Raw genomic sequence first — 26,925 nt, forward strand, 5'->3', positions numbered from 1 at the left:
ATTTTTGTTCTATAAATAAACATTTTATCTATTCGGAATGTAGCTGCAACATATGCAAATAAAAACGATAAATCTAAATGATTCAGAGTCGTTAAATGTGGGACTCCATGTTTTTTGACCACATTATTTTCTTGCATGGCATCAGTCACCCGTTCACCTACACATTTAGGTACCTTCCTATATAAAAAAAGGGTTGCAATAAAATTGTATTGTGACATTTTTGTGAGGGTCTCAATCCGTTGGTTTGAACTAACATAAAACAGCACTATAGATTTCTAGAACAGTAAACAATCCCACTAAATACCAGTTGTGTTATGGTCATACACATTACTACACTCTTACTATTGGCAAGTAAAAATACCAAAAGGTCAAGTAAAATGAGTGCCATGATGATACGCCATCACACAAGTTTTCAAAAATCTAAATATTTGCTGAAATCTCATTATGTACATCAACATTTTGAAGGTAAGCTAATTTAATTTCTTCCGAAAATAAAAGGCTATAAAAGGAAAATTCAATTAAAAAAATTGTTAGCGAAACAATTGTTTTACAGAAAAAAAATTTTAGATTTCGGCCACCTTTTGTTGAACAACACAAAGAGGCACGGAACTTTTGTTCGAGGAAACCACAAAAATTTTATAATTATTTTAAACGCTCAAAGGTTGTCCTTGCATCCGAATATTTTTGTTACAGGACAATCATTTCAAAAATACTCAAGTTTTGACTTTTGGTACGTCATTTTAGATACCTTTGCAACAACTTACAGCCAGTTTCTTCATCAAAAGTTAAAGCCAAAGTAAAAGTCAAAGTAATGTCTAAAGTAAAAGTAACGGTCAAATTCAATTTTTCTATTAGTTTTGCTGCGTTACTTTTACTTCAGACATTACTTTGACTTTTACTTTGGCTTTAACTTTTGATGAAGAAACTGGCCGTTAATATGATAAATATTTTTTGACCAAAGCTATTTGCTTACTTTATGGTACTAAGTAGGCAAACACAATACCTACGGCGCGGGCGCGTCATTTCAGCTTGTATGAGCTGTATATGCCTATATCGATAAAAGTTGTACAAAAGAAAGAGAAAATGGCGTGTGAACAGTTGTAATTTTTATCGCCGACACGCAAGAAGTGGTAAATTGCTTAGTTTGGTCGATTTCAAATCCGATTGAATGTCTCTAGTTTTAAAATAACTTTAAGCCAAGCCCCTATCCCCAATAAACATTAGCCATATAAAACAGAGCCACAATAACAAATACAGACAATCAGAGCACACAATCTCTATAAATCTTAACCTAGGGTATTCCCAACACAATAGGCGCCCGCGCAAACATTAGTAAACTACGATATTTTGTCAACAACTGCGTTATTATTTAATAGGATTTAGATAGTAGTGTAATAGTAGGCTGTACTGATATTATTTGTTCATAATAATAGTTTTTGTTTGTAAAGAAGTTGAAGATCTCCTACAGTTTGAAATTATGAAGAGGGATGCTTGGAAGTTTGTATGCAATGGATATAATTGGATAATCTCCGTAACGGTTAGACCAAGTGTAGAACTGTTGTAAATACTTTGAGGTACCTATACAAGCAAAAAAAAAACACGATACACTCACGATATAGATATATCGTAAGTAATTTTAGTCTCTAATTATAGTTCGGCCATTCAGAGAATGCGTTCCTGACACGTCGCGATTGAACTGACGACGTAACTTTGCAATGGCGTTGCAGTTACGATAAAAATATTTTTGCTGGTTGTTTACCGTTTTAACAATTGAGGAGCATTAAAACAACATTATTATATCAATAATCAATGAATGTTATAATTCAGTCAGTTCAATCGCGACGTGTCAGGAACGCATTCTCTGAATGGCCGAACTATAGCAGTAGATTCGGAGATTACCCCCTGTATACAAATAAACTGATACTCTTATCTGGCATACATTATGTTTAGACAAGTCTTAAATAAAAATGTATAATAGTTTAAAGAACTACGTCACAACCAACCTGAGATTTTACATAGAACAATAAAAACTACTATATAATAAAATATTCACAATCTCGACAATTTTTATGGTTTTATCTTCATAACTGTATCGCAACGGAAATCCTTTATTAGAACAAGTGTGAGTTCCCCAGTTTACTATAAAAACGTGTGCAAACATTGTGTTTGACTATTAATAAAGTATTAAAACACGTGTAGGTAGCTTTCTTCCGAGACAGGAAGTTAATACCTATCTTTTATTAAATTTTGTTGATACAGTTAAATTGTCAAAATAGGTTTTTGCTTGATAATCCAGCCAGTTCTCGTAGAAGACCAGCCAACTGTCTTATAAACAAAGTTGGACTCTCTATTCACTTCCTCACATAGTCCGACTGGACGGCAATCCCGAATATGCTAACCGAAAGATTAGACGTTGTTCTCCAAGGAACGAAAAATAATAAAAAATATATGCCTTTTATCAAAGAACGCCAGCCAGGGCAGCTCTAATCTTTGAGTAAAACAGTAGGTACTTTACCAAAAATAAGGATATGATAACACTTATGCGGGTTACTGAAATTTTCCTCTAAGATTCAAGCTAATCTATGGGCAAATATTTTATGTTACAAATTATATCTGGACGAACTGTTAAAGGGTTTTTTCCATTAGGAAATTCTCAGTCTCAATATTGATCTGGATAATTGCAATACAGACCCTTATTACTGGTTATTTTCCTGCTTAAGGTGTGGGTGTACTAGGGCACGCCACCATCGTGGCGGTAAGTCCCCTCTTTGAGGAGTGGCTCGGGAGGAGTCACTGCGCCCTCACTTGTTTCGGGAGGTACCTGCACCGAATCGGTCGTGAGGAGGCGCCCGGGGGTCACCATTGTGCGGACAGCCCCGAGGACACGGTGGACCACACAGTCCAGGTGTGCCCCGCATGGGGGGGGCACCGCCGGATCCTCGTCGAGGCTTTGGGCGGCGGCGACCTCTCGCGCCCGGCCCTGGTTCAGGCCATGGTCCGGGGCGAGAAGGAATGGGATGCCGTCGCCTCCTTCTGCGAAGCGGTCATGCTCGAGAAGGAGGAGGCGGAACGCCAGAGAGTTCGCACCTCTCATCCCGGCCGCCGCGCTGGACCAGGTAGACACCATGGGCGCCGGGTGTCGCGAGATGACTCCCGGCCACCGTAGGCGTGGGTCTGTGGGCGGTGAGTTCGGGTGGCTCATCGTCCCTCTGTCTGCTTAGACGACAGACCCGTGTCGACGGCGCGCGTTGTTCCACGCGATCCTCAAAGAGATGTCAGCAACCCCAGCGGGGCCCAGCAGGGCCAAGGCCTGCCGGGGCTGCGGGTTGTTCGAAAGAGATACCGCGGCCCTGGTACATAAAAGGCCTATGACGGAACACGACGGTTTTTAGTCAGTAAGAGTCTGACACTCCCTCTCCGCTGCTAACCCACAGCGGAGGGGGTCATTTGATGATTTTTGACGTCGTTAAAAAAAAAAAAGGTGTGGGTGTACTTGCTTAATACCCGTTTCTATCTCTTGGGGGATTACAAATGACGTTAGTAAAGTATGCTGTAAAAATGGTATCAGAAATATTCGTAGAATTAGATAAGTTAAAAAGATGTTAATAACCTTTATAAAAAATATATATATATTTCTTCATTTTTAGGCACCATGTACCAGAGTTGGTTTTGAATTTGGCTATCGAAATGATATATGGACAGGCAAAATTATAATAGAATTGTTATACTTACTCACTAGTAGGTAGGTATTATAGTAAATTCCAGTAATAACTGGATACAATGTTTTAACATTAGGCTTAATGACCTTTCAATTAACTGATTTAAATGACACGTAGACCTATCTAGAGAGTTCCTGACGTCCGCTTTACATAACTTGAAGAATATCTGCAGGTGATCTATAAAATCCATTGACATCGGCAACAGAACCGGTAAAAAACTAAAAATAACTTGAATACTATTTTATTTAACTGTGGTATCAAAACCTGTTCTATATTATGCAACCTTTATTTAAATATTTAACAAATTCATTCATTTACAGTCATTATGATTTTTAAATTTATGATATTTAACTATTTCAAGGTGATCTTAATATCCTAGCTGAAGTACTGGTTGCATATAATTTTCCTCAATTCATCATAGAGAGATGTTGAAAACCCTTTAACCAGAAAGACTGGATTTAAAATATATTCCTTTGAGTAAAGCCAATCTAGTTCATGAGTCATTAGTAGTATTATATTTAACCGCGGACTGTTTGAAAGTATCCTTCATTGGCAAATTACTTATAAACTTATGCATTAATTCACCATTATTTTCAAAATTACTCAATTATCGATATTTTATGACGAATTTTCCTGTCTTCAGAGGAAAATGCTATTTAAAAATGATATGTAAAACGTTGATACGATTTAACTCTTAACTTTTAACTTTTCTTTACCAACAAAAAAAAATCAGCTGACGCGTTTGCATCTGCATGACAAAGTATTAAAACGCTCCATTATTGACAAAAAATACATCATAATTGAACAATTACCTATCACTAATTGCATAATGTTATCTTACATAACCCATCCTTAAAAAACTCGACGCTAGTTAAAAATCCATTATAATTAAAATACACTTTTTACATTTAATCATTGAACGAGCAAATCCCTTTAATTATACAGACATCAATTAAGGTTGAATTCCGCTATTATTACAATGTAATTGATTCATCATTCACAACCAGCTAACCCGTCTGTGGTGGAACCAAGAACTTAATACGTAGACAGCACGGAGTAAGTCAAGCGCCTTCTAGTAGGTCAAAGTAGCGTACAGTGTGCGTGATAGAACTAACGAGGATTTCGGGTTTCTTGACAAATCAAAATTAATCTGCGAAATCTGACAAAGATTGGTCTTGATTGATCGCTGATTATATTTTGAAAATAATGAGCAGGTTCTATAGAAGGCGGGTAAGGGCAAAGCCAGTAACGTTCCGCGCCCCAACACCAGTATTTTGGCGGGCTACTTTCTGAGCTTTTGCATTGTGACATCTCCGGTAGTTATTTTGTTCTCCATGGCAGACAGTGTATTATTGTACCAAAAGGAATTATCTTGGAATCAAGAATTACTTATTCAAATGGGTACCACAAAGCAACTGATTGACAAAAGCTTGTAATTTTGGTGAAAGAACTTCATTAGTAGGTTTTCGGTTTAGAATTTAGAAGACAAAATGTTTCTTTACCTATTTATTTATTCTGAAGTTAATTTCATTCGTCCTTTCTATCGTATTGACAGTATCTTCTTGCAACAATTTAATTTTTAGAAAAGTAGGAGTCAGTAACATTCATAAGTTTTGTAGAAAGTAATTCGGGATACATTAGAGAAAATAGAATCTTTGTCCTTGAAATTACTACAAAAAATCTATTAAATTATAAGACTAGACAAAATACCTATTACTATCTATAAATGCATGTGTTGTTTTATTTATTTCTCGGTCTAAAATCTAAATGGCTGCAATATCATAACTCATATTTTGTTGACTTTTCGAAATGTTATCGCATTATGATTTTTGGCGTGATTTCATATATGTAATTATATACCTACGAGCAAGATTTAAATGTCATCTAAGATAACTATATTATCCATAAAATTATAGACTAATATTTTTTGAAATTGTGATATATCTGGGAAAGTGTGCAAAAATATGTTTTTTTTTCTGGGACATAAAAACTGTCATAATCATTTAAAAAAAACACTTACATTAAGTTTAGTCTATTCAAAAATATACATGTATTTAAATGGAATTAATTTCACTGACAGTATTTTATATACTGTTATATAAGGAAGAAATAAAAGTGTCATGCATTTTTTCCAACACACAAACAAGTTCAACTTAATTCTAAGAACTCGATAAAATTCACACTCTTTCTAGAAATTAAGAGATAAATCGAGAAATAAATTATACATAATTCAACAAGTACGAATATAACAAAAGATAACATGCTAATATATTTATTTCTGTATCAAATCAAATTGCATAAATATTACGTATATTTAAAACATACGCGGAACTATCACACATAATGAAATCCCTACTAATATTATAATTGCGAAAGTAACTCTGTCAGTCTGTCTGTTACGCTTACACGTCTAAACCACTGAACTGATTTTAATAAAATTTAGTACAGAGATAGAGTTAACCTTGATAAACAACATAGGATAGTTTTTATCCCGGACTTTCGAAGAATTCTCTTGAAAACGCGATATAACCGAACTCTACGCGGGCCAAACCGCGGGCGGAAGCTAGTAACTTATAAAGAACAGTATAAAAACCTAGGATTATTTTCAATTTTTGTCTCGCTTGCAAATATGTAGATAAGCGTCAGAACAATGCATAGGCATTACACTCACGTGCATTTCAACGTCACGCATGCACAAAATGCTGACAGTGTAAACAGCCTACTTGGTATGTACAGATTTCATAATACTTAGGCATTTATTGAAAACTATGCACTTTATTTTATTGATTGAGTACTCTTACTTTGCACGTATCTGTGTTACAATCGGACTTTGGTTTAAGTGTTTTAAAATAAACTATGAAAAGACTTACCTAAAATTTTAAAAAACCCCCGACCCAAAAAAAAGCACGCAATTATTATGACAAAAGGTTAAAAACGCTAAACCCTATAAAAAGCAAAAAATAACTTTTAACACTACGTAAGTACCAACTAAAGCATGTCAGACTAAACTAAATTTTGTCGTGTCGGGGGACCGCTCTAATTTATTAGCCTAACGTTAGAAGTAATTATATACTACTACATTACATATACTTCTTATAACTTTTTATACAATTTTGTTTAGATACGTGTTTTTTTTTTATACGAATGTTGTAATTAGGTAGGTATCATTTGATATATGTAAGTATTTTAAAGGTAAAACGCGGTCCCCCGACACGTCAAAATTTAGTTTAGTCTGACATGCTTTAGTTGGTACTTACGTAGTGTTAAAAGTTATTTTTTGCTTTTTATAGGGTTTAGCGTTTTTAACCTTTTGTCATAATAATTGCGTGCTTTTTTTTGGGTCGGGGGTTTTTTAAAATTTATAATTTTATTTTATTTCATGCTTTTTGAAGGAGCTCCTTATTTTTTCCTTCTTTCATTTAATTTCTTTTATTTTAAGATGGGGTCGCTATATGCGATCTCGGCCAAAAGAAGCTGTTTAACAATCCTCATGACAAACCAGCTCTGGGAGAATTGCACAGATTGAGAAACAATAAAGATTAACTTTTGGTCATTCTAGATTTTCAGCAAAAATATAAATCGGTTTATCCGTTTCATTCCGGCATTCCAGGGTTTCATCCGCCACATCCCATTTCCAGCATCAGGTTCTCGTCAATCAGAAACATGAAGAGAACTCGTCAAGACAAATTCAACGAGCCCAAACTCGATGAGTTTACTAAACGGCAGTTCAGGGTTACGTCTCCTATCTTCGTGTCCTAACAGCAGACCAGCTCAGTGGTTCCAGAAGACATTAGTATTTCAAATTTCAGATCCCACATATGCTTGCAAGTAAACTGAACGTGTAACATTCCTATCACACCTAACAAACGAGCTGATGACCTTGAAGACCTGAACCGATTTCCACCAAACATAGCTAAGAACACTCCCGAATGACATTCCTTTCAAACAAAAAAAACCGCATTACAATCGGATCATCAGTTTGGGAGCTACGATGCCACATACACACACACACACACACACACACACACACACACACACACACACAGACACGTCAAACTTATAACACCCCGTCGTTTTTGCGTCGGGGGTTAAAAATAAAAAAGTGACTCTTCCAGTAAAGTTAATAAATCTCATTAACAAAAAAAAAAAAAAATAACGTGAACTATTCGCACAGCAACACAATATAAACAGCTCCCGTTGCAATCGGCAACCATCATTGAACTTAATGGCTTCAATCATATGGCCGACAAAAAATAAAAACAATCAGAGTCTGTGTCATTGGACTATTTAAATGGAATGTGTAGCGTAAAATTGAATATCGAAGGCCCATTGAGTTCAGTGGTGGCGTGCACGTGGAACCTAGCGTGCTCACACGACGACAAGACTGGCCGCACAGAGTTCGATTGCTTAGCTCATCTGCCTCCCAAACGTTGACCATTTACGTCGTCTCACAAATTGAAAAAAAAACTTTTTTTTTTCTCTTTAAACTTTTGTCGTGCACAAGGGTTGATAAAGTGGCGTGTCGTTATTATCAAGTTGTTTGTCAATCGTGTTTGTGGGAAATCCGAAATCTATTTACATACCGTACCCTCAATAAAGGTGTTACTATTTAAGCTCTGAGCAAATAGCCTCCGTATAGTTGACGATAACATAAGATTTATAAAACCGCTGCTGAGGTGTTGTACGGGGAGAAAGAAGGTTGTAGTGACAATGAGTGTGAAGGAAAAAAATGTTGAGTTCGGGGATGTGGATAAGTACGAGTATGTACCCCCTGAGGGTGGATGGGGGTATATGGTGTGCATCGGACTGTCTGTTATATTTGTAAGTATTACATACTTTTATGAGTTTTGAAATACCGAAAAAAATGAAAAATTTAAAATTGTGGTAGTAAGTGAGGACACAGATTCTATTATCTGTTGAATAAAAAAAAACTTTTTTTATTTTTAAAGAAATAATTAAAATAAATAAAACCTATATAAAACTTGTTTTTGTCCCAAAATATAAAAACAATATTTTGTTTCTAAAATACAATTTAAATGGCGAATAAAAAATATTAATTGTAAAATACAATTATTCATCATCACATGGGCAATATTATAAATAACCCGGCCATATTTTTTACAAACGTCAAAAACTGCTTTTCATTGCATTACCTAATAAACACAATTAAAACCAACTGTACTAAACACTTAAAATAATCCCAAGTGCGTCACAAGTTTTTGTTGCACATGCCATAACAACAACTAAGTAAGATCAATAAACCCTAAGACTGGTTCAAAAGCAGGAAAACCAAACATTATCCCTTCTCTGCTTACGTACACAAATTGACAAAAAGACATAAAATATAAAAAGGAGAAAAAAACTAAAAACAAAAGAGTGTCCAATTTTGCTTTACTTATGTTCCTTTTTCAAATGATATAATACCGAATGTGCATTGTGCATTTGATGTGAACGGATTTGAACCATATGTGCTGACTTCGGAGTTCTTAATAAAAACGTAGTCGTAACTAGTGCAAATTAAACAAGAACGGTAAAATAGCAAGTTATGTAATAAGAAATACCAACTGCTAATATACTTAAGCACATCCAATATCTTAAACTAAATATAGTTAGTCAAAATAGATGCAGTTTTGAATAAAACGAACAACAAATAAAAAGTTACGTATTCAAGTTACTGTGACTGTTACAGCCTTTTTATCGTCCCACTGCTGGGCACAGGCATCCTCTCACACGGAGAAGGACGTATTAAAGTTATTTGGATTTTATTATGATTCACAATATGTATTAAGAGAAGTAAAAAGACTGTTAAACTTAATCTTAAAACCGTAATAATTATCCCATTTATGAAAAACCTAAAAATTTTGCCCAAGAACCACTATGAGTTATGTTTATGTAATGATCGACGACAGCTGACCATTAACTATTACTATGAGTCATGGCAGCATAGAAACAAAAAAATAATTATAATTAACTGTAAATTAATTAGGTACTTATAAATACAAATAAATAGAGTAACTTTCGCATTCATCATGTTATAGACTGTAATATTATCAAATACAATAAAATTATGATGTAAGTAACCTCATGTGGGTTCAAGTATAACGTGAGTACCCGAAAAGTGATATCCTAACCCTCACGGATTCTTCTTTTCCAACCGATTTCATTGCATCTCACTTGCGGTATTAAGTAATTTATTGTGTTACCAAGGAAACATCGGAAGGTTGTCAACTCTTTTCTGTTCCTAATTTAGTCAAAAAATATTTATACTTCATAGTTCTCCATTTAAAAATAGCATAGAATTAATAAAGGCCGTAAAATGTGACACTTAAAAATTGATTATCAGAATGACGTCAAAAGGCTTTAAATGATTCACTTTAGATAGAATCTCCATCTAAAATACGCTAAGATTTAAATGATAAAGCTCGGAAAACAACTGGCTTATGATACGTATATAAATATATCTACTACAATATTTGCATAAGCCTGTAATGGTTTCAAATTAAGAAGCTTAAATTTTCCAAATGTTAATGTAAGCACTAGGAGTGAGTATATTTTGAGTTCTTAAAGATCTTTCCACTGTGGAAAGGAAAAATAAACCTTTGTTTCTGAGCTAATGACATTCTCTTAAATTATAGCCAACGATCCAATTTTGCCAGAGATTATCCATCTGTAAACGTATATACAAACTCTTTATAAGTGCAGACTTATTAAATATTTTTTAAGAAGTAATTTAATACCAATTTGTATGTCCTAGGCTGAGATATCCGTATAGATCTAGTTACATAACTAAATACAACCTGTCGCAGAACAGACAACTTACTTGAACGTCTAGTTACTTTTTATGCACTCAAGTCAACCAATATAATATGACTACCGCACGCGAGTAGACCCCATACCTTATAACTATATAAATATCCGTTATCCACAAAAGTAATTTGGTTTTAGGCAAACAAAATAGTTTCTTAAATTTTTTGTCGAAACTCCGCGGCCATTGGCGTCGTCAGCCAATAGTTATTTCAATTAGTTAGGTTACACTATGTTGCACAATGTTTTGCTTTGGCTTATTACCATCAGTCTAAATTCCGTCAGTATGGTGTTATCTACTGTGGGATGAAACTTGTTTTAAGTTGTGTGTCTTCGGATGGAATTTGGTTCTTAGTAACTTCCCTGTCCCATGAGTCAATTTGATACACACCTACCGTCTTACCACAAAAACTTTTAAACGTCAGTTTATGCCTTGTCTAAAAAAATGTCAAATTATGACGTTGACATATGGTTCATTTTGCAGCCAAAATTTTATTAGACAAGTGTAAAACAGGGTTTAAAGTTTTTGTAGTAAGGCCCCTATTGTTTAACTATTGTGTCTAAATCGTGGACAGTGGTTAAAAGGTGGTATTGGATATAATTGAATGAATATTTTAGTAATGTTTAGTCTCATTTTAAAAGTAAATAGATTTAAAGAGCTCGACATACTGTAGTTGTCTTTATTAAGCTTTTTATCAGTATTTTATTTTTGTAATCAAGTAATAACCTGCCAAAGTTAAAGCTTTTTATATGAGTAACCGGTCGATTTCCTATATTAAGCGGTTAGACGAAATGGAGGTGACCATGGCCGGTATTCAAAATCAAAACGCTTCTTATTACGTAACTTTTAATATTATAATTGGGGTTGTAACAAAAACACAAATGTTAGGAAGTGGTTAAAGTGCCAAGTTTATAGAGGCAATTCTTCTGTATATTATGATATGTATATTATGGTATATTTTGATTCAGATATTTCGCTTTATTTTCATTCTATTATAAAATAGAACATAAAGTGGTTGTCAACGAATAAAATAATGTAATTTTAATAGATTTTTTTTACAAATATAAAGCAAAACAGGTCTACACCCAGATAAGCCTTGCTTTAAAACCTTGATACATTTCCATCATAATTATTATGCTGTTATTTTCGCGAAATTCTTGGACCTAATAAATATTTACACACTTATACATACAGTCGTAAATAAAGATTAATTTATATGCATTTGTCAATAAATAAGCGTGGTGGAATAATTTTATATAATTTTGACTATTTTTAGAACGATCTTATTATGTTATAGTTGGTACTGTTACGGTAAAAATAAAACATATAGCTTTTAAATTAGATCGAAAAATAAATAACATTATAAGAAACTTTAAGAAAGTGAAACTCATATTCGTAAAGGAATCAAATGAATAGCTTCTCGCGATTTACGCGTGCTCAGTTGACAGAGTTCATTGACTTTACTTTTTTTTTACTCAGCATTATGACTAATACCTATGTATACCTATTATATCTCTATCTAATGTTAGACTTCTTAGCGTCAGACTTACTTGGTTCATTTAAGTTTTATAATTTTAATATTCAAAGTTTTATGTCGCAAATTGTGTTTTAAAATTTCTAGTAAAATTAATAGTTACAATTTTTAAATAAAACCTTGTATAGTTTATCGTCCATTTATTAAACATCGGACAGCTTCACAAACAAAAAAGAATCGAAAATTTTAAATCCAAAATTCGAATAGGAGCTCCTTTGTTCCATTTTTGAAAAAGTGACGCTTTTGTTTCTTTTTGTTTCAGATTGCAGGCACAGCCCACCAGCCAGTATTCGGCTTCATATATAACGACTTTTTAGACGAATTGGGAGTAGGCACAGCGGCAGTAACTTTAGTTTTCGGTGTATTTCAAGTCACATTAGCTATTGCTGGTAAGTAAAAAATAACGTTTTAACATCAAATTATTTAAGTTGTAGAATAGTCTTCTCAAATATTAGTTTAGTAATTTCAAATAATGATCTATAGGAGCACAATAAAAACTATGATCCTAATTATTTGGTCAATTATCCTTTTTTTTTAAAAAAAAAATATCTAACTGCAGGTTCTTTAAAATTCTTTTAACTGTTCAAGCCATATATAAATCATGACAAAAACTAGGCCTTACATTGTGTAGGTAATAGCGTATTATGTAATAATATAAATTATATACTTTATAGGAATTACGTTGCAGATTTTATAAAACTTAAACACATAATTTTAATTATAATAACGCCAACCGTTACTCTTATAAATAATTATCTTTATTTAAATTAATGAAGTGTCGAATTTTTTGTTAGATAGTAACATAATAACTCAATAGACTTGTTATAGACATAGTTTTTATTTCAGCTCAAACAAAATAAATCTACATAATATTAGTTACTGCACGGATTGTTCAAGTCATCTAGAATGAACAAAATATCGTTTGACAACATGCTAAGTTTAATTTTAAATCGACATATCTCTTATGCTACAATACTTAATATAAATCGTGAACGTACTAGTTCCAATTAAACAAGTCTTAAAAAACTTGAATCGGTGTGAATTAGGTATTTATTTGTACAGTCAACTTCAGGTCAGTCGTAATAGTTTTATAGGCAAATCGTACTTATTATTATTGAGTAAAGGTGCATGACAGTTATCACTAATGTGCAGTTTACTGTACCTATCAAAATAACAATCATGAACTACATAAATAAGGAACTTAAAATATAAAACCTCCTTACGTCACGATACCTACGCCATAAACCAAAATGCATTCTAGTTTCTAGAGCACTTGTTTATGCCAAAGCAACTCTAAACTCTTGTCAACACGAAATCCTACGTGTATTTACCCAAATGCTGCAAAAGCTGGGTTAGGTATGTTTTTTGCTAAAATTCTTTTGCATTTTCTGTCCAAGAATTTTGAATAGGATAAAGCTGGTGTTTAGTTCTATGAAGCAATTTTTAAACTTGTTTGCCTGCTCTATAATTGTAACACGTTTTTTTTAAATATATTTTTATGAAAGGAGAAAAAATACTTACTACAACATATTAATAGATATTTATATGAACTATGTTTATTTTCTGATATCGTAATTTAAAGTAAGGTGCCGTGACTATTATTTTGTTCTTAGAATCCGATCGCCGGTCATATCTTTACCCAACTAGCACACTGGTGGAAATAGCAGCCTATTTTGCAACTGTTAGCTGTACAGTAGTGCTTTAGGGGTTCCGAAAGTAACTTTAAGTTCTACTATTGCTTCCGTAGCTGCTCATAGCTGTAAATATCACTTAAGGCAGCAGAAACTGAACCAAATGTCACTCTAGGTTTTACAAGAGATCATTCTACAACCCATTTGCAGCCTACATCTTTAAAAGAGAGTTCAAACAATTATGTTAAAGGTTAAAGCTGCTAAAAAGTTTCTATTGCCGCTGATGTACGCGTTAGAACTGCATAAAGACTCAAATTGTAGACTTTTTAACGGAACAGTATAAAAGATATATTTATCACTTTTCTGCCACTGAAGGTTCCATTGCAGAAGTGATTTGTTCTTTTGTGCAGGCTTAAGTTGGAATTTGAACCTCTGTTCTACTTATAGCCACATTAAGGCTCCACAATAGAAGCAGGAGGTTAATAGACATTGCCTGCTCATTTGGATACATTCTGTTATTTTATTCACAAACACAAGCAAGGGTCCCGTAGATTTTGTTTTCTCAATTACTGATAACGAATCAGTTACAGAGGAAAAATAATGTTTGTTTTGAAGTAAAAAAAAAACTTATAACAGAAAGCTAAAGCTGCTTTCAATGGACGCCATGTTTACAAGATAATTATTTATTAGTAATCGAGAAATTAATAGGTTTTTATCGCATTTGTAGTAAAATGTATCTAAATATCGAACAAGCAACTTACTAAAAACGAATGTAGTCCAGTATGTAATTTCAATATCGTGTAGGTATGTGATACAAAAATATTTATATAATAATAATTTATATATTTTACGATATTCTGAGGTAATTATTGAGGCGCGTTAAAAATACTTCAACTATATTCACGATAAACTGATCTGCGTTTGTAGCTATATAATACAAAATATAGCTCAAAAACACTTACCTTCACTTAATATTTATTTATATTCAGTAATGTCTGACTCAGGAACAACAAATATATTTTATAAATGAGAGACAAGGTGAACGATCAGTGAAGTTTTCGTCATTCAGCTAAATTTGTCATTCATTCAATCATCGCCATAAGAGCTTTAGTATGGTGTTAATTATTAGTTGCCGCTCCTGTATCGCTTTTATGCCTCTACTATGGACTTCTAATGGAACTATAGACTGCAAAAAGTTGTGCCTTTGGCTGCAAAGCTGCTGCATAAGGTCTGTAGTGCACGCTCTGGCGCTTAAGCTTGGCACCTTTAGTAATAATCGGATTGGCTCTAAAGCTCTTAAGCAACAGTTTTGTGCTACTTGGGTATCCTATCTAACAACGAAAATGATGTTTTCTGCAAATTAATTAACCATACATTTATTTAAATTACCTGAACAATTAAATTAGATTGACATGCTACTAATTGCTAGTAAATATTTATCAGATCGTTAATAAATTTTTAATTTTAAGAAACATTAATAAACAAGTCTATTTGTGACGGAATATTTTTTTAAAGCAATTCCGAATCATCTGCTTACGGCTTAAGCTCAGGTCATTTTTAAAATTCAGATATAAAAAGAGATAAGAAACTATTTTCCTAGACCTATGAATTCGTCTGAGAACGCATAAATCTTATTTTTATTGCACTATAAAAATAAATGTTTGTGTCTCTCTGTTTCCATATCAGGTTATATATTAATAACTCTATTGAATTCGTAATATCTTTAAACTCCTGTTAAACCTAATTAATTGGTTGTTATGTGATTTTGCTAGTCCTTAGCATTTAGGCGTTGGTTGTTATCTCATTCTACAATAATAAACTATGTGTTAACTGTCAACATTATACAAAGATTTAATAAATAATCGTTCAAAGTTATTATTTTAAAAGATCAGACAGGATTAAATACATCATTTAGTATTAAGAATGTAACAGGAGCTGCACAAAAAAATAACGAAAATTCACGAATTAAAATGTCGGCAGTAAAAATCTTTGTGAATTTATTGCTTTTGAAAACTTTAAAGCAATTGTTTAGGCATACAAAACCGATGTTTTACTTCATCGTCGTAAAAGAAGTGGCTACGGGAAAAAGCCTTGTAAATTCAGTCGGATTTAAAGACTTTGCCTACTCCTATTTTTGCAGCAATAGTTCTTTCAAAACTTCAGCTTTGCCTCGAGAAGCAGCACGTTTTTTGTTTTCAATATTGGTTGCCAAGTATAAATATGGGCCGTCTTTAAATAAACTATCGATTGTTGAGTTTCTGTTTAATATAACAGAAGGAACGTAGTCCACTTTTTATCTATGTGTGAGAAGTAGTTCTTTTGGGACGCAGGTGAAACCGCAGGCGCAAGCCAGTATCTAATATTTTAGACCCAAGAGTAGCTTCTCATAGACATACTTATATTAAAAACGAAAATCTACAAATTACTGTCTCTTGTTTCAGGATTCTCAGCAAACATAGCGTTAAAGAAACTATCATTAAGACAAGTGGGTCTAATAGGGGCCTTCATATACACACTAGCGTCATTCCTAGCCATATTCGTAGTATCTACGACACAGCTGATCATAACAAATGGCTTCCTACACGGCCTGGGCATGGGGCTACTCATACCTGTCTCCTACACAAGCTTCAACAGCTACTTCACAAAGAAAAAAGTGCTCTATCTCAGTCTATGTAAGGCTTCTATTGGAATGATAACGATGTTCTACCCGTTGTTTATCAAGTTCACGATAACTGAGTACGGGTTTAGGGGGACTCTAGCGATTCTTTGTGCAATATCAGCACATAGTATATTTGGAGCTTTGGTCATGCACCCTGTGAAATGGCACATGGTGAAGCAACCAAAACCCTGCGAGAAAATTGTTTGTAAGTATCTTTATTGCACTCTATCTACATAATAAAGCCGACTTTGTAACGGTCACTGTTCTTTGTGAAAATTCATTTTGCTTTGCAAATCTGTTCGTTGTATGAAGTCGAGCTTATATTTAATTTTAGAACAGAGAAATGCAATTTAGCTTTGTATTCTGATGCAACTTTTTGTTTGTTGAGTTGAGCTTTGAATTATAATTTTACTACAGAGCTTTCCCCAGATTAATTCTTACAAAAATATTGAAAATAATAATATTTTTGTTTTACTTAATCAAAATTAATATGTACTTTCCAGTAATACCACCAACACCAGCCAAAGAAGATAACAAAGACAAATTCGATTTCACGAAAACGCTACCAAAAATCGATTCATCAGAAAACGCGAGATCTGTCGAGAATCTGTACCGAATCAATCGATTAGAAAATCCTCAGAAAGGAGCAGAATTACTATTTGTGTCGAAATTAAGCGATTCCAGGCGATTGAGCATACCAGTTGTCTTGATCCCGGCAGACGGGAAGATAGATAGTAAATTCGATTCGAGCGATCATGTGTATCGAGAGAATTTGTACAAGGCCGCTTCGGTATCGAGTTTGGGTAACTTCGGGAATATTGCTGCGGAACCTATGCCGATTATAAAAAATAAGGAAGGGAAATGGTATGTAATTTTTTTTTACTGTTTGTGTAAAGATACGGTTCGATTACTGTCCGCTAGTGGAGTCGAAATAGTTTTCTTATATTGAGACATTATCCCAGTACTAGTAGGTGTAACAGACACCTAATATTTGTAAAACCTAGTTCAAGCCCAGAATTAACCTATGATACTATTTTATACTTAGATGGAATGTGGAAGTAAAAATACGTGTTCCTTTCAGTCATTATGAAAATGACATTGAATCTCAACAAAACAACAAAATTTTAACAAATAAATAAACACTTATTTACGTAATATTGGACTGATTTTAAATAATACAAATGCAATAGTAATACACTTTGGATTTCTTTATAGTCTTATGTTAATTCACGAATGCAGATTTTAGTCTGATGCAATAAAACACAGTACATATATAAATATATAAATAAACATTTTTCGGTATTCTATACTCATAAAATATACTTTAGTCTGTCTGCTGTATAATTATTGTAAAAAAATTGAAATGTTTACTTACTTGAAATAGAAATTAAGATATACGGCAGTATTTTTTTGATCTAATCCCAGAAGTCATGGCAATTCAAACGTAAATAAAATATAGTAAGATCTCTTTGAATACGTCACTTTGACATAATATATATAATTAAATGTGTGTAAAAATTGCTGTATTATACAAATGGGCTATTCTAACATAACATGAAGTAATAATGCTCACAAAACACTGATAAGTCAGCATTAAACATGATATGATATAGCTTGAATATTGAGAAAATACACATAAATGTTTATAGTGTACGAATTCCTGAACATATTTTTTTTATATAAATAATGCATTGAAATAATGTGATCTAAAATTAAATCAGTGTCAACCTTGGCTGTGGCCGCGGAATTATTCCTTTATGTACCTAATTATGTATAGTACTTTTATAGGAGTCAATTTTAGAAGTGGCCGATAGTTCTACACTTTACAAGTTTTCTTTTGAAATCGAACTTGGTTGCAAGACTTATAATTAATCGTGTAGAGATATACAATTTTCATCTGCATATCATTTACGGTGATAGTCAATTGTTATACGTTATTGATTATCGGATTGGTATTGAATTGCCCAGGTAACTGGATTGAGGTGGTCAGAAAGGCAGTCGCATTTTGTAAAACACTGGTACTCAGCTGCATCCGGTTAAAATAGCTGAAGCCGACCGCAACATAGTTGAGGAAAGGCTAGGCAGATGATGATTCATTTTGCAAATGCTAAATTCCTTTTATAAAATATTATTTCTCTAATTAAATAATAAATCATAATACTGCTAAAATGTCGGTGGCACCTAAAAGAATTTGTTGTTTTCATTTACATAATTTTATTACACGGAGCTAAAAGGTTACAAACAAATAAATAAACAATTTTATTACTGTTCTGTTAGACGATGAAATATTCCGTTTATTATTAGTTTATTTACCATCATTAATAACGTCCATTCAAGAAGCTCCGCCTAAGTATTATATGTAAAAAAGTGTTAAGTTTACTAAGCAAAGTAATTTGGTACGAACCGGGAGGCTAAAAACCAATATTGTTTTGATCTATGAGCGTTACTCATCACTGCAATCCGACATACCACGAAAATACTACGAAATACCTGAAAATTCCTATTTTGTAAAAGAAAAAAATATTAACAATATATTTTACACAGACGAAATAAGAAGAAAAATAGTAATAGTAGAAACCATCATGTACATAGGCACTACTTATTTCTTAAAGAGAAATCTCATACTTATATCGTTTCTCATATTTATGAATGACTGACAACAGTTTTTCAATACGCGGTCCCATGGTTCTGTATAGATAGTTACCCGACCACGAACCTTTACGCTACTTAAGGAATCGACCCATACTTAGCTAGGAGAGATACTTACAGGTACTTGAACTTCATGAAATAATGTAAGGATTATTTTTTTCAGGCAAACCGTAGCGGAATTTCTGGATTTATCCCTTCTAAAGGACTTAGTCTACGTTAATATTATATTTGGACTGGCATTAACTTTCTTTTCTGACCTCACATTTTTTACTCTGGAACCATTATTTTTGGACAAAAAACATCTAAGCAAGGTAAGGTTCTTTAATATTTTTGCTTTCAGAATATTAAACTGAGGGTCTTTAATTTTTTTCGCTTGGATCATTTGGGTTGGTTTTCTTTTGGTGAAAATATTTAAATGGTTGAATAAATGTCGCTTTAGAATATTTGTCTCTTTAGTACCTACATAGTATACAGAGGTTAAAATAGAACGTAGGGGAAATATAAAAGTAAAGGAACCTCTGAGTGGTTCCGTATGCTGATTTTCACTACATTTGCAGTCCGTATGCATAATTCTGATCTTTAACCACATGGAACTATTCGGAAATTCAAATAGCGCTACGGTGTTGCAACTTCAATAAATATTTCTAACTGGCAACACATGTGTTGAAGTTACAATAAAAACTTCATCGTTGTATTGTTCCAAACTGTTTGTGAATTTGTATGGAGCAGAATTTTGTGAGCTCGATATTTTAGATTTCATTTATCGAATAAATCTATTTATAGAACAATTTAATTGTGGCTAATAATGTTGCTTATCGTAAATTCCAAATCAATATAAGAAACTTACATAAAATCCCTTTAGAATGTCTCGTTACTTTAGGACTTTAGGACTTTTTTGTGAACCACCAACACAGTAGATATAACCTTCTGGACGGCTTCACCAATTTAACGATTCTTTGTTATTCCTGCAATATGTTAGCTAAAATAACAATTATATTATTTCCAGGCCGAGATAGCGAATATAATTGCGGTGGGTGGCGCTATGGATATGTCAGCGCGACTCTTCCTGGGCGTGGCGGGACAATTCTTCAGGATGAACAGTCGCTATATGTTCTTCTGCGGCGCCTTTTTCACGGCACTGTTTAGATTTAGTAAGTTATTTTTTACATTTTTATTTATTTTTCGTCTTTTATGGTAATCAGAGTTTAGAGATAGAGAAACAAACTAAAACGATTGTGTTTTTACAATCACACAATAATCGATATTACTGGTGAAACTGTTAAATAAGGGGGTATTTACTTACCAAGCATTATTGATTAAATGCAGTAGCGTTTTGTATCAATTGTTATTCTTTAGGTTAATTTTATACAATAGTAGCTATATTATTTAAGACGTCAATAAAATTATTAAATAGGTCTGTACCTAGGTATGTGTACAGTATTTTAACTTTTCAAAAATCTGATACTATCCCAAATTAGTAAACTCTCAACAACGTCAATGATATCAAAAAATCACTAAGTCATTGTGCAGCTGTGTTTCGCGTCTTTAAGCTTTTTTAATTAAAAATAGTATATACATCAATGTTTTTGCATACATCAACATAGTAATTAACAATTTAATTTATTGAGTGTTGCGAGTGCCAGTATGAACTAGTATATTTAAATCTGAAAAATTATAATTTATTTATTTAGATGAAACTTTGACTGGCAGTAATTTATTTTTAGCTGATGTTGAGGCTAAACGGTATATTTTTTATACAATTTAAGGCTGTTCTACAGGCACCGCTTTTAGGGTTCCGTAGCTACCCAAAGGTTCAAACGAGATCTAATGACTTCGCTGTTCGTACGTTTGTCTGTCACCAGGGTGTATTTCACAACCCGTTATAGTCGGAGATTTAAAACACAGAAAATGTATTTGTGTTGCCACCTTAACGTCAAAATTAATGCTGAAAACTAGAATTATGTACCCAAATTTTTAGGGGCTCTCATGCAACAAACTTAATTGTTAGATCTCTTCATAGAAAAGTTAAGGAACACTTCGTTCTCGAGCCCAACTCGCACTTGACTTGCTTTTCCTAATATAAAGATAGAATATTAATTATAGATAATTGTATCCTTTTTTTATTTATTTGAATAATTTATAGTATAATACTGATTACACGTGCAATAAATATGATAACAAAACAGGTGTTTATATCTGGACATGAATTTATATGAATCCGTCTTATAAATTGGCATTTAATTTTTAGGACTAGATATTATTAGCATATTATTTGGTATTTTCCCATTGCTTATTTATTTTTAAGATATTCGAAGCGGATATTAAGAATAGACGGCCTAAAATACCTCTTTTGATCTGATGCAGATGCTGATGCAAAAAGTCCAATTTTTCCTTTTTTTCGCCGAAATTTTTTTTTAACATTACGTTAAATAAAATGATACTCATAGGTGTTAAGTTCAAAGCAAAAAACTACTTAGTAAAAAATAAACAATTTGTATTTGTCCATTTAGCATAAAATAAACAAAATAGTAAGAAAAAAAAGGTTTTTCTTATCTTATCTATAACACGTTTTTTATACAAGAATCCTATTAAAATGCTAATTTGTTTACTGTTTATGCGAAACTGTCAATAATAATCACTGCAGCATTTTGATAGCATAATTTATAGACTACGTTATAATGTCATAATCATATTTAAATACTATAACAAGTTTAAAATTATATATATAAAATATTTTTTGCTTCTGTCTGGATAAATGCATCAAACATTTTTGAACGAAGAATACAATAGTTTTTATTATGTTTTAATCCATTTATTTATTATACCTATATATATATAAATTTTGGACATAAAACATAAATAAATAAATCCGCATAGTTATTAAAAATATAAAAATGTGATATTTAAGCAAAAAGGTTAAATATTATAATATATAAGTGAAGAATTAGCTCCTGTTCGTCATTTTCAGTCTAAAAATAGGAAACATGTAAATGTAAGTTTTATTTTGTTGGTCCATTTGCAAGAGTGTTTTATCGTGTCCATTAATGCAAAAGTTAATGGATTGGGGTCTAATTAAAATACATCTTAATGCATCAATGCATCCAAAATAGAAAATCTTACCTAAATAGGTATTATGCACCTATAAACAAACCCAGTCAATAAGGAAGCAGTACATAGCACAAGTTTTAGGTATAGGAAAGAATAGGACTTCATTTATTTCAAATAGACTATAATACAGATCGGTTGAGATGGGTCAAAGGTACTTTCAAACTTCTAAAAGTATTTTGTTTTTTTAAATATCTAATACAATAATACCTCATTTGGCGGGACAGTTATTATGTTATGGCTGCCTTTTGTTAAATAGTACCTATAGTATCTTAACTTTTACTTTCGGCACTTATATTAAAATTCTATTTCTCTCTTTTCCAGTATTCATCCAATTCAGCACCTACACACCACTGCTCATCCTTACCGGTATACTGGGTTCCTTGAGGTCACTGGTCCATATAGCCCAGCCCATAGTGGTTGCCGAGCACGTACCCATAGAGAGGTATCCACCAGCGTATGGGTTATACATGCTGTTGGCCGGAGGGATCAGTTTGAGTGTTGGACCTATGATAGGTAAGATTAGTTCAATATTTTTATAATTTTATAATACGGTTTTATAAAGATAAGACTTTCGATGCCAAATATTAAAAGCAGCCTATTACAGCTATTTGAAAAAAAACCCACGTTTTGAAAGCGCTTTTATACATAATTAGAGGCTTTAATAAACATAAATAAAACATTAAAATGCCTATAATAATTTAAATTGATTTTAAAAAGGAATTGGTACTCGATAGGCGAGAATGGAAGAAGCTGTACCGACAAGAGCTAGGCTCTTAATAGCGATTTTAAATATTTTATTTTATGTTTAAAGATACAGCTGTACTGTATTAAAAATAACATGATGTTAACATATGTAATAGACTAGCCTTAATGGTCAGAGTCAAACACTTATTTGTTTAGGTATAAAGGATCAATTTAAAAATTAACATAATGGACTATCTTGTGGTAACTATTAGTGATCTTTTCTATCTATTAGTGTTACTGACATTTGAAACCTTTTTAAAGATTATCTAAGGGAGATAAACAAAAGATCAGTGTTGTTTTGAATCATTGGGTTATTTTGAGACAACTTCAGAAGTACCTACATTTTAAAATTATTTTATTAAAAAAAATTTGGATGACCTTATGCATACCTACATCGTTTTGAAGTTTAATATTTTTAAATATGTTGTACAAGATTACCTAAATTATTTAATACCCAAAAATAGCATTCCACTGAAATGCTTAGCTTCAAATGTCATTTGTTTGCACTATTAGCATTTTGATGATATTACCTACAAAAATAAAAATACAAAACAACAATAAATATTAAAATGACATAGAAAAAATTAAATAATATTTTAGAATTAGTATTGTTGTGCAAATTGTTTACCATCAAATTCTCTTAAATTGATTTCAATTTAAACATAAACATTTAAATTAGTTCTTTAAAAATATTCTTAACTTGGTAATAGAAATAAAAATAATTGAATTGTCTGCTCGAAATGTCAAAATGCGAACATTTACTAAAACTATACCTACCTAAGTTCCTCGCAATATGTCTTAAACAGTTAACCATACGATTTCCTTATTAAAATTATAAACGCGAAAGTAACTTTCATCTTGTTGATAAAAGCATTTCCCAGGAAAAACGGAACACAGAGCATAGAAGCTAGAATACCATAAGGCCGAATTTTCCTCCCGCTATGAAATTGCAAACTAAACATTTCAACGCCAATAAATCATCCAAAATGTCTGCCTAATATTGTCTTTCCCTCGACACTAACCAGAGTGTGACATTAAACACGTTTGCTTACTATCGAACATGATTCAGCAATCCTATTTAACGCCGTTCCCATATTCTATCTATCTGTTATTTTGCTTACTAGAGATAGGAATTTGATATCTTAACTAATATTATAAATGCGAAAGTAACTCTGTCTGTCTGTCTTTTCTTCACGCCAAAACTACTGAACCGATTTGTGTGAAATTTGGTACCTACAGAGATAGTTTGGAGCTTGAGGAAGACCATAGGATAGTTTTTATTACAAAAAAATAAAAAATAAAATTTATGACGGACATAATAATATAGCGCCATCTATTGGTCAAACCAAAAATCTGCCGGAAGTCACTATTCCACGCGAACGAAGTCGTAGGCAAAAGCTAGTTACCTACTTGTATTGGGCTAATGTCAAAATTCTATCTCTGGTAGGCAAATTAATAGATAGATAGAATATTGGAAACGGCTATAAATCAATATCGTTCGCTGACGTTCGTACTATTAGCTGTCGCCTCAATTTGTGTCAAGTCAACGTTTCAACGAGTATTGAATACTATAGCAATTAATAATTCTGTATTATTCTGGGGATAATTACGTTATGCTTGCTACGGCCATTCGTAGGTATAGGATTTCATGAAAAACAGCCTCTGTATATCTGAAACCCCTTTATTGCTTGGGCGGTAAACAAAAAACGAATCATTTTTCTAACGGATAGTATATATTGACGCTGTAGACACCGGAAAAAAATACTGTTTTTTGTAGATTGAGTTCAGGACCACAATATATAAAATAGGAAAACTTTCGTTTTTACTCAAAGCTGCCAATTCAGGGACTGAAAAGTTTCTAAATAGAGAAGGTATAGCTTCAACATGCCAATAAGTACTTAACATATTTTTTTTTTCCAGGTTTCGTCCGAGATTACACGGGCAGTTATGCCATAGCCTTCAACATGATAACTATGTGCAATCTCTTCTGCGTCATTCCCTGGGCAATTGAAGCCATCGCCAAGTACAGAAAAAACAAGAACTCAACCAACGCATTAAAGACATGAACCTTTAAGTTATCAGCTTTAATCATTCGAGTTCGACCTTTTCTTTAAAGGATTTGAACCCACCGTGTATCGATACTGAGGTAATGGCGGGTCCATACTACACCAACTTCACATAGACTTTCATAGAATTTAGTCTGAGCAACAAATCGGTGCGTACAAAAGTCTGAGCCAATGATAAGTCTGCACAAGCATCTTGTCATCATATTTTCACTCAGACTTCAGATGTTTACACAGATTTTACATTTTCACTTTAAGTTCGTACGGATATTTGTGCAAACTTGAACCTCGGTATCGTGTGGACCCCACCTTAATATTCGATTTCCAAATATATTGACTTGTATCAGGTCCTTTTAGAACATCCCTAGTGAAAGTATTTAATAATTTTAGATGTCATGAAGAAGTATTTAAACGTTATTTTTTAGGAAGTAGTTGTTTGATCAAAGATTAGCTAAAAGCGGTGAATCGAGTTGTAAATATTTTCTAATGTTACAGATACTCATTGTTATAAGACGTGTATTGAGTCTGTTGAACATTTTAGTTTATAAGTTTAGATATAGAACTTACTATTAAAAAAACAAGTTGCCATATTGGTCGCTAATTGAAAAGACCTGCATTTGGCTTTTATTGAAGATTTTAAAATCAATGAAAGCACTAGTTAAGATATGACTAATTATAAGTCTTAGGCAAATATGTACTTAGTTGCTATTTCTGAAGGCTTTTTACGTCGTAGTTTTAGTTATTAATCAGTCAAAATAATTTGTAGCAATAAGACCTATTTTAGTTGTAATTAAAGCCACAAAATTAATATATTCAATGAGAGGCCTACGTTCAATAGTAAGTACTAATAAGTAATTAGTTTAATTTACCTACCTATTTTTTAAGTGTACATAATGTATTATATTTTAATTCCTACTAATATTATGATTGTAAAAATAAAATAGTCTGTAAGTTTGTTGTGCTTTATGCAGGTAGTAGTTAGATCCTAAAAAAAGTCATATTATAAACCTTTGATATAGGTACGAATGCGACACGTGGTTTTTTGGGATGCAAGTGAAACCGTGAGGAAGAGTTGGTTAGCTATAAATATGCCTTTAATCTTGCCACTATTGTTGTTCAGGCCTCTCCAAAGTCAAAAGGCCATAGTCTATCACACGGTCCCAGTTAATTATTGGTAGACTGTCATTTAGCTGTACTATGTCAAAGTATATATTTTAGTCTGTACCTTTGATTGTGCTGTGAAGATTAAAATCACTGGGACCTGTGAATATTGTACATTGAAATATATAATGGCTGTGTCATAGTGAAACTGTTGATGAATTAAATAGTTTTTTTACACTAACGTCTTTTGTTTATTTTAATTTTATACCATATCGAAGGAATCACCAAAAATAATCTACTGCCATCATTCTTCGAGCATGCATAGCAGTGTTTGAAATATATAATGGCTGTGTCATAGTGAAACTGTTGATGAATTAAATAGTTTTTTTACACTAACGTCTTTTGTTTATTTTAATTTTATACCATATCGAAGGAATCACCAAAAATAATCTACTGCCATCATTCTTCGAGCATGCATAGCAGTGTTTTATTCATTTGTTTTTATTTGCGGAAGTAACTAGACCTAATTTCGGAGCGGTAAACTAATTTGACTAGAACTCTAGGATCCCAAGCAATAAATCAAATGTTTTAATTATTTTATAAGAGAACAAGTAAAGACTGCAAATAGTAAATAATGGCGTCCACGGCTGTTCCCATTTAAGGAAATCAGCCAGCTGCGCAGGACATATTATAGTGCACGAGCATTTGCGCAGACACAGGTGCACTCCCTATTCCTTCACTCTCGTAACCCGATGGGAGGGCAATCCGACACGACCGGAAAGAGATCAGGCGCAGAACCGACATATACGTGCTCTCCGATGCACGGGTGAATCAATCACCAACTTCCAGACTACGGGCTGCTTTGTGAAAGTTTAAGTAAACCCACAAAGCGAATAAACCAAGCAAATAACC

General features: G+C 32.8%; 2 protein-coding genes across 2 annotated transcripts in view; one reads left to right on the plus strand and one right to left on the minus strand.

The window, feature by feature from the left end:
• Positions 1 to 26,925, minus strand: part of LOC124635257 (solute carrier family 12 member 4) — a 494,187-nt gene that overhangs the window by 306,146 nt on the left and 161,116 nt on the right. The window lies entirely within an intron of this gene.
• On the plus strand, positions 8,385 to 26,254 carry LOC124635279 (monocarboxylate transporter 9-like). Its single transcript, XM_047171148.1, has 8 exons — positions 8,385 to 8,540; positions 12,321 to 12,447; positions 16,131 to 16,553; positions 16,852 to 17,212; positions 19,161 to 19,308; positions 20,004 to 20,148; positions 22,427 to 22,618; positions 24,770 to 26,254. The coding sequence occupies exons 1-8, from the start codon at positions 8,430 to 8,432 to the stop codon at positions 24,913 to 24,915; spliced, it is 1,653 nt and encodes a 550-aa protein (XP_047027104.1). The 5' UTR covers positions 8,385 to 8,429; the 3' UTR covers positions 24,916 to 26,254.

The sequence above is a fragment of the Helicoverpa zea genome, chromosome 1 (genome assembly GCF_022581195.2).
Source record: "Helicoverpa zea isolate HzStark_Cry1AcR chromosome 1, ilHelZeax1.1, whole genome shotgun sequence".
NCBI classification, from domain to species: domain Eukaryota; kingdom Metazoa; phylum Arthropoda; class Insecta; order Lepidoptera; family Noctuidae; genus Helicoverpa; species Helicoverpa zea.

Bases quoted from the DNA above. Each gene is read 5' to 3' on its own strand.
- LOC124635279 (XM_047171148.1), top strand. From the start codon at position 8,430: ATGAGTGTGAAGGAAAAAAATGTTGAGTTCGGGGATGTGGATAAGTAC. The intron at 8,541-12,320 runs GTAAGTATTACA...TTTTTGTTTCAG, and splicing joins TCGGACTGTCTGTTATATTT to ATTGCAGGCACAGCCCACCA. The intron at 20,149-22,426 runs GTAAGTTATTTT...TCTCTTTTCCAG, and splicing joins CACGGCACTGTTTAGATTTA to TATTCATCCAATTCAGCACC.